Source organism: Oncorhynchus kisutch, linkage group LG10 (assembly GCF_002021735.2).
Source record: "Oncorhynchus kisutch isolate 150728-3 linkage group LG10, Okis_V2, whole genome shotgun sequence".
Classification (NCBI taxonomy): Eukaryota; Metazoa; Chordata; class Actinopteri; order Salmoniformes; family Salmonidae; genus Oncorhynchus; species Oncorhynchus kisutch.
In genome coordinates, this window is record NC_034183.2 from 49,443,407 (window position 1) to 49,455,480 (window position 12,074).

A 12,074-nucleotide genomic window follows, 5' to 3' on the forward strand; every position below is an offset into this window, starting at 1 on the left:
ATGTTTTGCAAAACGGTATATCTTGACGTACTACTACTGCATATAACATGCTTTTGAAATTCTGTAAATGTTTATGAACTTTAGACAATTCAATGTCTTATTGAAAGCACAAGTGGTTCTTTCCTTTTATTATGTTCAAGTGTTTGTGTCTCTTAGAGAGAGAGAGAACTAGATCAGCCAGTCAGTGTGTTTATGTTTTGTGGTAAAATGTGCTTAATCATCTAAGTGGATGATTTATGACAATGAGGCAGTAAAGGAGTCACAATCCGCCAGAAGGCACTGAGGATTGGCTCGTGTGTGTGTGTGTGACCCCCCTCTCCCTCCCCCCCAGTCTCACCAGCACGATTTACTGTATGCCATGCCACGAGATCATATCACAATGTATCAAAGGGAGTTTTCTTCTTTCATTGAGTTTTTTTCCTTTCATTTGGTATTAGTTTTCTAATCTAAACATCTGCAGCCATGGATACCAAACCCCTCCCTATTCTAATCTGCCTCTGTGTCATCAGAAGTGTATGAGTGCATGGCAGACTGTTTGACTGGAAGTCACTGTGGCGGATCCGTCATTTTACCGTCTGTTACTGTCGGATAAAAGTGTAAACATTTTTTTTAAAAGTTGTCATGGATTTGGTCTTGAATTACAACAAAGTGCAGTCAGTGCCACATCCAGTAGTAGTACGTTTTCCCTCCTGATTATCAGGTTTTAGTGATTGACAGCCAAACACCAGGTATAGAACGTTTCAATTTGTTGGCATGAAGTGTACAGGAATGTGTATTAGTCAGCATTAGACTTGTATCATAGCTTTTCCACACTCTGGTATGATGAGCAATAGCCCTAGTATTGGAATCCAATGAGGAGATGTAACCAGGCAACCATCCACCCATTTTGGCAGCCCAATATGGGAGGGATGTGTCAAAAGTTGGAGTTTCAATCTGTTGTCTGTAAAGTTTACAGTAATCTATATTAGTCAGCATTAGACTTCAGACTTAACCACACTGGTATGATGAGAATAACCAGACAACCATGGATGGTCTGGGAGAAGACTTACAGTCAGGTTCATAGTTATTGATACCCTTGATAGACATGAGCAAAAATACTGTATAAAAATACTGAGCTTATGTTGTGTGCTCAGAAATAAAATGGGAAATTATATAATTTTATACTAATACAATTTCTCAGAGAAACAGATTTTGTTTAACAAGTAGCGTTTGTCTTGGTTGAAGATGGGGGGGGGTCAACATTATTGGCACTGTTTTCAATACTCTAGGATAACAACAGTGAGCCTTTTGGTTACATGTTTTATGAGATTGGATGTTGGGAGGGAGCTTAGACTATTCCTCCACACAGAATATTTCCAGATCTTTCCTTCTTCTGCTCAGAATGGACTGCCCTCTTCAATTCAAATCACAAGTTTTCAATGGGGTTCAAGTACAGAGACTGAGATGGACATTGCAAAATGTTGATTTTGTGGTCAATTAACAAGGGCTCCAGGACCAGTGGAATCCAAATAACATCAAAGATCTACCACCATATTTTAGTGTAGGTATAAGGTCATTTTCAAAAAAAAAAAAAAAGGTTTTCTTTACCCCTTTTTCTCCCCAATTTCATGGTATCCAATTGTTTTAGTAGCTACTATCTTGTCTCATCGCTACAACTCCCGTACGGGCTCTGGAGAGACGAAGGTTGAAAGTCATGCGTCCTCTGATACACAACCCAACCAAGCCGCACTGCTTCTTAACACAGAGCCATCCAACCCAGAAGCACCAATGTGTCAGAGGAAACACTGTGCACCTGGCAACCCTGGTTTGCGCACACTGCCCCCGGCCCGCCACGGGAGTCGCTGGTGTGCGATGAGACAAGGACTTCCCTACTGGCCAAACCCTCCCTAACCCAGACGACGCTAGGCCAATTGTGCATCGCCCCACGGACCTCCCGGTCGCGGCCAGTTACAACAGAGCCTGGGCGCGAACCCAGAGTCTCTGATGGCACAGTTGGCGCTGCAGTACAGCGCCCTTAACCACTCCGCCACCCGGGAGGCCCTGTAAGGTCATTTTCAAGGTCAAATGTTATTGTCATCTGACCATAGCACCGGTTCCAATCAAAGTGTCAATGCCGTTTATAAAACTCCAGATGGTCAGATGACATAAAAATAGAGCTCTTTGGCACCGAAAAATGGAAGCATATGCAGAAAAGTACCTCATACCTACATTATACCTCAAACCTGAGGGGGCAGTCCATCAGAGCAGACAAAGGAGATCAAGGGTCTGGAATGATCTAAGATCCCTCGCAACGTATTCTCAGATCTCTTTCTCTGAGCAATTGAGGGCAGCTTTCAGGTTCCAATCTGTAGGTATATTTCAGAATTCAAGAAAAAAAATCGGAAACCCCCTTTTTTATGATTCTATATGTTTATGTCAATATATGTATATCTTGCCACCAGGGTGAACACATTTGGTTGTAATGTATTTGTGTGGCAAGGGATGGATTATGTTTTAGGTTATTATGTTTTGTATGAGTATAAAACAATATAATTTCCACGTTTTTCTTTTCGCATACAGCACACTGTAGCTCAGTATTTATATCATTTACTGTATTTTATATGCAGTCTTTTTTGCTCAATTTTATCAAGGGTGACAATAGTATTGGCCAACACCTTTTTGATTTGAGGATTAGAAAACAAGTGGTTTATTGTCGGCTGCCTAAAGCCACAGGTCTGTGGTATCTTCCAGGGTTACCTTGTTGGTGTCACAGGTGTGGGCTGAAGCCATGAGTCACTTCACAGCTCACACCTACCTTCATAGCACTAGTTCTGCTAAATAGAGACTAATAACACACGTTCTGTGGACGTGGCAGACTGGTTCGATTTTAAAGATAATTATTGGGCCAAGGATGATGAGTAATACTTGACCTCAGAAGAAGATGAATAAATCCCCTATAAGAGACTGAGGTTTACAAAACCAGATGCTGTTTCCTGACCTTGTGAACGCTTTTCCACCTCAATCATATATTTTAGCATTTGAATGATTGAGTCAAATGAGCTGTGCTAAGGTTAATCCATAACTTTGACTTAAAAAAGGAATTAAAACGTTACTACTGCAATAGCGCAAGACTATTAATTTAAATGTAATCTTTAATGGTCAATCAAAATGTAATGGTAAGTGATGATGAGAAAAAGCCATATGAAAAACGAACATTTTTGTGATCAGCAATATTCTGTCAAATGTTGACATTTGGCCCTAATTCAGTGTCAGACCCATCCAACTTGTCATATTCTAGGGTGTAGTTCTCATACAGATGTACCACAGCATGTATAGCCCCTTCATGAACTTCTACAGTAATAATCCCCTGTGAATCAGATGAGATATTTCTGTTTTAGCCAGCAGTGCTTAAAAATCAGACCTGTGATAATGTACGTCTATGTGGTGAATCATAACACTTCAACACCTTGGCACCTGTTGATTAACCGTGGTGTTTTGAAATAGGTCCGTTTCAATCTCAAGTCAGTGAATCATATACTATAAAATATGATTCACCTCCATGTTTCTATTTCAGGTTTACATAATGAGCAGTGCAGGGTGTGTCATTCTGTTTACCCGTCTGGTTCCACTAGACATAAATCCTTTGATTCTCAATAAGCTCAACGGGCCCTCAGTCAAACCTCACCATTTGATCAGACTACACCTAGCTGTAACCTGACATGAACACTACAGCAATAGGTTACATGCATGTACAGTGCCTTCAGGAAGTATTCACACCCCTTGACTTATTCCACATTTTGTTGTGTTACAGCCTGAATTGATTACATTTAGATGTTTTGTTTGTCACTGGCCTACACACAATACCCCATAATGTCAAAGTAGATTATGTTTTTCACATTTTTTACAAATTAATAAAAAATGAAAAGCTAAAATGTCTTGAGTCAATAAGTCTAAAAATGAAGGGGTTCGAGACGAAACGCACCCATGACATCCCAGTGCATACCCAAATCCTCTCCACCCTTGGATTTTTGGCCACTGGATCATTCCAACGGGAGATTGCGGATCGGTCTGGCATTTCACAACCAACCAGGAGCCGAATATTGCCTGCAGTCCTTTGTGGCATTATTTCATTGACCCCCACAATACATACTGTGTCCGTACACTGCTGTGCAACAGGCCAGAGTGAAAAGGGATTTCCATACCGTAGCTGGATGTGATTGTCATTGGAGCAGTTGACTGCAACCACATCGCAGTAATAGCACCATCAGTGAACGAATTCAACTTCGTCGAAATAAAAGGTTTCCATTCTGTCAATGTGCAGGTCATCTGTGATTCACGTTTGGCTTCGTTGAATGTAGTGGCCAAATGGCCAGGTGGGACACATGATTCATTCATTGTGCAGAACAGTTCAGTCGGCCTTAACCTCCAGGAAGGAGCTGTTGAGGATGGATGGCTTATTGGTAAGTGACTTATGTTTTATTTGCAAGGTTTTATTTGCCATGCTTGACCTCTACTGGGAAACAATATCTGAATGTTGTGTTCATAACTGCAGGAGACCGGGGCTACCCATTAAAAACATGGCTGAGGGCTCCCCTCACAAACCCCTCAAGGTACAACCAAGCCCACGCACGCACGCACAAGAACCCTAGTGGAGCACACCATAGGCCTGCTGAAAAGGGCGTTGGCTATGCTTGTCTGGGACACGAAGCACACTGAAATCAATAGCAAGGTTTGCCTCTGAAATGACATTCCTTCAAATGCCATTACATGAATTTAATACAATGTGAAATTTCCTTTTTAGGTTTGCTACATTGTGAAGGCACCACAACGTTGCAATCAAAAATGACATTCCACTGAATGATCCACCCAGACCCGATGAGCCTATGCCTGACAGGGAGTGTTTCCCACCACCCGTAGCCCTGGCACTGAGGACCAGTCAATATCATACAACGGTTTTAAGTATCTGTTCTTCCAAATATTGTAATGAAGTCGACAAGGAAAACACGTTTACATGGCACCAGATTTTATCGTCTCACATGTTTGACACAATCAACAAGTTCTTTCAATGATTGATTTATCTCTCTCAGGCCGTTGCATTCATCCTCCAGATGCTTTTTCGGTCCAGGAATTGACGTGTTGATCTCTTCTTGCTGTTTCATGACTGCGTCAGTCAAAACATGCGGCGCAGCTGAAGCGCTCGACCAACGAGGACACCCTTCTGGTAGGCCTGTCACACCCTGATCTGTTTCACCTGTCTTTGTGCTTGTCGCCACCCCCCCCCCCCCCAGGTGTCGCCCATCTTCCCCATTATCCCCTGTGTATTTATACCTGTGTTTTCTGTCTATCTGTGCCAGATCGTCTTCTTTGTTCAAGCCTACCAGCGGTTTGTCTCAGCTCCTGCTTTTCCTCCCAGTCAATCTTTTCTCGCCCTCCTGGTTTTCACCCTTGCATGTCCTATCTCTGAGCCCGCCTGCCTGACCACGCTGCCTGAGCCTGCCTGCCGTCCTGTACCTTTGCCATACCTCTGGATTACTGACCTCTGCCTGACCCTGAGCTGTCCTGTGCCTTTCCCCCACTTCTCTGGACTATTGACCCCTGCCTGCCTTGACCTGTCTATTTGCCTGCCCCTCTGGGATTATTAAACTATTGGTTATCCGACGTGGTCTGCATCTGGGTTTTACCTTCATCTCTGATAAGGCCTGGGGGTGGCTGAGGGGCCAGGCAAATCACCCAAATCTGTGACGACTTCATGTTTTCATTTTTATTAATTTTGTTTATTTTATATTTTGTCATATATTTGTTATTTATTGTCAAGATTTTTTACATTTTTTTTGATGTGGTCCATGTCTGAATATGGTTGCGAAAATAAAGATTGCCTCACCATCAGTTGGTGTGTCTGGTATTCAGGGTCTGGGAGAGGGTCCTTAGTGTCACCATCAAAAATGATGCCAGACACTGAGGTCTCTCCAATTATGCTGTAAATGCGCTGGTCCATAGCAAACAGTGAAGAGTCACTCTGCCCTATGATTTCAAATCAAGCAATTTCTTTTTCATTTCATTAACTGTTCTGCACTCAGATGAGGCAGAATTTACCACAGCTCTAACCTGCTCCCAATTTATATTTTTTGGGCAGCTTTAAGGGGAAGGTTTGTGACCATAAATTGTCATTTAGGGTGGTTCTTTATGTAATTGAGACTTCATGTGCACTAGCACAGTATTTTAGAATGTGTCTGATTTATCAAGGCAAAATACTTACACGTGTGTGTAAATCAAGCGTATGAGCAATTGATAAATACCAACTTTTTTTGTATTTGCGAAGATTTCTATTAATTTAGAAGCTTTTCTACGCAACGTTGATAAATGAGAACCCCTGGTCTTTCTGACAGACCACCCCCAGGTGGTGAAGGTAGGAAACAGCATCCCGACTTCGCTGATCCTCAACACTGGTGCCCCACAAGTGCACGTGCTCAGCCCCCTCCTCTACTCCCTGTTCACCCGTGACTGCGTGGCCTTGCACGCCTCCAACTCAACCAAGTTTGCAGACGACACAACAGTAGTGGGCTTGATTACCAACAACGACAAGACAGCCTACAGGGAGGAGGTGAGGGCACTCGGAGTGTGGTGTCAGGAAAACATCCTCTCACTCAACGTCAGCAAAACAAAGGAGATGATCATGGACTTCAGAAAACAGCAGGAGGGAGCACCCCCCTATCCACATCGACCGGACAGTAGTGGAGAAGGTGGAACGTTTTAAGTTCCTCGGTGTACACATCACGGACAAACTGAAATGGTCCACCCACACAGACAGTGTGGTGAAGAAGGCGCAACAGTGCCTCTTCAACTTCAGGAGGCTGAAGAAATTTGGCTTGTCACTTAAAAGCCTCACAAACTTCTACAGATGCACAATCAAGAGCATCCTGTTGGCTGTATCACTGCATGGTACGGCAACTGCACCGCCCTCAAGCGCAAGGCTCTCCGGTGGGTGGTTCGGTCCGCACAACGCATCACCAGGGGCTACCATCCAGGAGATGAGGTCAGTACAGGTGCATCAAAGCTGGGACCGAGAGACTGAAAAACAGCTTCTATCTCAAGGCCATCAGACTGTTAAACAGCCATCACTAGCACAGAGAGGCTTATAAATCGTTAGCCACTTTATTAATAAATGGACCACTAGTCACTTTAAAAAAAAAATAACTTTAATAATGTTTACATATCTTACATTACTCATATCATATGTATATACTGTATTTTACACCATCTATTGCATCTTACCTATGCCGCTCAGCCATTGCTCATCCAAATCAAATCAAATTTGATTAGTCACATGCACCGAATACAACAGGTGTAGACCTTACAGTGAAATGCTTACTTACGAGCCCTTAACAGACAGTGCAGTTAAAATAAATACGGATAAGAATAAGAGATAAAAGAAACAAGTAATTAGAGAGGAGCAGTAAAACATAATAATATATACAGGGGGGCACCGGTTAGTTGAGGTAGTATGTACATGTAGCTAGAGTTAATTAAAGTGACTATGCATAGATGACAACAGAGAGTGGCAGTGGTGTGGAGAGGGAAGGGGGGGGAGTGCGCAATGTGAATAGTCTGGGTAGCCATTTGACTAGATGTTCAGGAGTCTTATGGCTTGGGGGTAGAAGCTGTTTAGAAGCCTCTTGGATCTAGACTTGGCGCTCCGGTACTGCTTGCCGTGTGGTAGCAGAGAGAACAGTCTATGACTAGGGTGGCTTGAGTCTTTGACAATTTTCAGGGCCTTCCTCTGACCCCGCCTGGTATAGAGGTCCTGGATGGCAGGAAGCTTGGCCCCAGTGATGTACTGGGCCATTCGCACTACCCTCTGTAGTGCATTACGGTCGGAGGCCGAGCAGTTTCCATACCAGGCAGTGATGCAACCAGTGCTCTCGATGGTGCAGCTGTACAACCTTTTGAGGATCTGCGGACCCATGCAAAATATATTCAGTGTCCTGAGGGGGAATAGGTTTTGTCTTGCCCGCTTCACAACTGTCATGGTGTGCTTGGTCCATGTTAGTTCGTTGGTGTAGTGGACAACAACGAACTTGAAGCTCTCAACCTGCTCCACTGCAGCTCCGTTGATGAGAATGGGGGCGTGCTCAGTCCTCTTTTTCCTGTAGCCCACAATCATCTCCTTTGTCTTGATCATGTTGAGGGAGAGGTTGTTGTCCTGGCACCACACGGCCAGGTCTCTGACCTCCTCCCTATAGGTTGTCTCGCTGTTGTTGGTGATCAGGCCTACCCCTGTTGTGTCATCGGCAAATGTAATGATGGTGTTGGAGTCGTGCCTGGCCGTGCAGCCATAAGTGAACAGGGAGTACAGGTGTTTCTCACATAGGTGTTCCTTTTGTCCATGTGGGAAAGGGCAGTGTGGAGTGCAATAGAGACTGCCTTATCTGTGGATCTGTTGGGGCGGTATGAAAATTGGAGTGGGTTCTGGGATAATGGTATTGATGTGAGCCATGACCAGCCTTTCAGCAACAATAGGCACGATTGTCAAATAAATAAATATGTAAATAAATATATAACCTTGAAAGACACATAAATACATGTCTTATATTGCAGTTTGACATGGCACATTACATAATTGTAGAATGGTAGACTATCAGAATCAAGTACAGTATATAAATCAGTTCTGCAAGTTCAAATTCATGTTCTGTTGGACCACAGAAGGCTGTCAGAGTGGTGTATCAGAATGAATTCTAGGGTGTACAGGAGTTCTTTTCGAACCACTTCCCAGGCGCAGTAAGTGAAATTCTGTGAAAATAAAAATGTACTGTTAAGGAAATGTTTTTTTTTTTTACATAGAGATAGTATCTAAACATTGTTTTCCATTATAGTGTATTTGCTTGTACCCTACTTTTTCTTTTAGGCCAGCCGCGATGTTCCTAAAGTAGTTATTCAGCATCTTTGCCCTGATTAGATAATCACGTGTGTCCACACTCCCCATCATCTAACACAAGAAGAAAATAATTCAAACATCACTCTACCACCCTTAAACAGTTAAGCTATCTGTATTGGCCTAGGTAGGTACTCACACACTCGCTCTCTTCAATCTGACGGTAGATAATGTTCTGAAAATACTCAAACTTCTGTTGGTCCCACATTGTCGGCAGTTCGTCAGTTACAAACAATGTGTCGATGTTCTTCAATGTTTCATATATAGACTTAGCACCACTGCTGCTCAACTGAAACAGACAACAATAATTTAAAATAACATAAATGGCATCGTAAAGTTGTCTGTCTACTTTCTAATCCTAACAGTTGCAAATACTATTTCATGCTGTAAAAGAAAATTGGATATGCGCCCATGCGCTTACCTGTGGCTCGCCGGAGGATGCGAAAGCAGTGGCTGGGAATGCCATGATGACATTCTCCTGCAGGCACTCCAGTGGAAAATGACCTCCCTGAAAGAAAGAGAAAACACAGAAGTCAGGTTGAGCTATTCAGTTAAACATAGTTGGATAATACATCTCAAGTCAAAAAGTAATTTATAAAATCTACCATGTCTCTCAGTAGAATGTAGGTTGTTCCCAGAAGATGTCGTTGTAGCTTGCAAGGCATGGGCATCGAGAAAACTTGCGCGAGGCAGAGGAAGGCGCTCATCCAAGTGATAGTCTGATGTGCCATTCTTAGGGTAGTTACATGATCTGCAGCAGATGGTCATTGTTAGTTGAATATAATCCTGAAAATGATTCATTCGTTGAAACCTGTAGCAATGATCATATGATATATACTGACTCACCTGTTGCCAGTATAGTACACATTTCAGAAGTCGTTTGTCTTCTGATAGAGTCAGAATGTTGTTTTTTGTGTTCTGAACTCATATCTGCGGCTTCGTTTAAATTGTAAGAATTTAAAAGATGTACAAATAGTGAAAGGGGTTCTCACTTTGTTTAAGTAAAAAAATGAATGAATTTGGGAACGTTTGGCCTAGTCAAAACCGCAATAGACCTACTGGATTTCCCTTTCGCATCCTCCACTTTATTTATTTTATTTTATTTCAACTTTATTTAACCAGGTAGGCCAGTTGAGAACAAGTTCTCATTTACAACCACGACCTGGCCAAGATAAAGCAAAGCAGTGCGACAAAAACAACAACACATAGTTACACATGGGATGAACAAACTTACAGTCAATAACACAATAGAACAATCTATGTACAGTGTGTGCAAATGTAGTAAGATTAAGGGAGGTAAAGGCAATAAATAGGCCATAGAGGCGAAATAATTACAATTTAGCGCTAAGAATTCTCTCTCATCATGTGCCTAATGTGTCCTCAATAGGCTAGGTCTAAACAATGTCACTCATCAGCCTTGCGAAGGCTCAAACATTGCTAAAGCAGAGAGAGGGGGAGAGAGAGAGAGGGGGAGAGAGAGAGAGAGAGAGAGAGAGAGAGAGAGAGAGAGAGAGAGAGAGAGAGAGAGAGAGAATATCCACACTTAAATGAATGCAGTAGCCCTCTATATGTCTTTAATCATCTGAATATCGGCAACCTAGAACCAAATCTCTGCGTTAACATGAACATGTTTTTACATATTTTTTGGTCGTTACTTATCTAAATAGACCAGTTGGCCAGTGTGTTGCGATAACCTTATCGTAGATTTATCCGAAAATTACGTAAAACATTTCAAACGTTCCAATAGGCCTACTAAAACATGCAATCCTCCTGGACGTGCTACACCGTAAAAAAAAAAAAACATCCTGTTAATATACGGTAAAAGTCTGGCAGTATGGGTGCCGGAAATAGACTGTAAAACCACAGACTAAAAAGGAACATATATAATCTGTATAAAAACGGTGATTTACTTTCCATCAAATAAAGTTTATTGCTGCAGTTTTACGACATGAACTCCTATTTTTACATTGAGTCCTCTTTTATTTTGCTGGCATTGGTTGTGAAAATAAATAATTGGCCGGCTAAAAAGCATAAAGAACTCCTGATGGCAAAATATAGCTAGAACACAGATTATGATCATCATTTTTGACAACAAAAAAACTACTCTCAATCGAACTGTTATCAGTTGTGAAAATAGAGAATTAGACAGCTTAAACCCAGAAATGACTCCTGAATTGATGACAAAATATAGCTAGAACACAGATATTTGTCACAATATTACAAAAAAACTACTCTCAATATAACTGGTATAAATTGTGAAAACAGAGAATTGGTCATCTAAATAAATTAAATAATTCCTTAATTGATGCCAAAGTTACACAAAAATACAGATAATTGTCATAATATTACAAACACCTACTCTTGATCTAACTGGCATCAGTTGTGAAACTAGAGAATTGTTCATCGAAAAAACAGATATTACTCCTTAATTGATGCCAAAGTTACACAAAAATACAGACAATTGTCATAATATTACAAAAACGACTCTCAATTCAACTGGTATCATTTGTGAAAATAGAGAATTGGTCAGATAAAAAACAGACACAACTACTTAATTGATGACAAAATAAAGCTAGAAAACAGAAAACTATCATAATATTACAAAAATGTACTCTCAATGTAACTATTATTGGTTGTGAAAATAAAGATTTCTCCAGCAAAAAAATCTAAATAACAGACATTACACAGGGATTTCCTTATATATATTTTTTACAAGATTTATTACGTATATTAAGTTATTCAATACACGTTCAAACCTTAACCTGTGCGTGCAGTTGCATGGCAGAGAGGTAAAGGGGTAGAAAAGGAGGGATGGGAGAGGTGTGTTAAGAAGAGGGGTATCAGGTAAACTCAGTGTACAATCTAGAGGCGAAAGAAACGCACACCTATTTAGGCGAGGTGCTGGCTAGCGGAGTAGAACGCTTGAAAAATTAAAGGAGAGCCGCACACTCTAGGCGCTCAGATGCAATAATTGAATAACCTGATAACCAACGTTTCGACAGACAAGCTGTCTTCATCAGGTTGTAATGACAAACACTGCGGGGTGACTAGCTTATATAGTGTCAAAGGACACACACAGGTGCCTGTAATCATGACCGGGTGTGGCCTGATATCGTTGGTTAATTCTCATATATTAAAAAAGCATACAAAAAACATAAATGGATAG

At 41.6% G+C, this 12,074-nt stretch overlaps 1 protein-coding gene across 1 annotated transcript; it reads right to left on the reverse strand.

Annotated features, from left to right (window-relative positions):
- Positions 1-8,658: 8,658 nt before the first annotated feature.
- On the reverse strand, positions 8,659-9,639 carry LOC109897568 (interferon alpha-3-like). Its single transcript, XM_020492073.1, has 5 exons — positions 9,514-9,639; positions 9,330-9,416; positions 9,048-9,197; positions 8,870-8,962; positions 8,659-8,766 (listed from the first exon to the last, which is right to left on the reverse strand). The coding sequence occupies exons 1-5, from the start codon at positions 9,637-9,639 to the stop codon at positions 8,659-8,661; spliced, it is 564 nt and encodes a 187-aa protein (XP_020347662.1).
- Between the last annotated feature and the right edge of the window lie 2,435 nt (positions 9,640-12,074).

Bases quoted from the DNA above. Each gene is read 5' to 3' on its own strand.
- LOC109897568 (XM_020492073.1), bottom strand. From the start codon at position 9,639: ATGGCACATCAGACTATCACTTGGATGAGCGCCTTCCTCTGCCTCGCG. The intron at 9,417-9,513 runs GTAGATTTTATA...TCTTTCTTTCAG, and splicing joins ACATTCTACTGAGAGACATG to GGAGGTCATTTTCCACTGGA. The intron at 9,198-9,329 runs GTAAGCGCATGG...TGTCTGTTTCAG, and splicing joins CATCCTCCGGCGAGCCACAG to TTGAGCAGCAGTGGTGCTAA.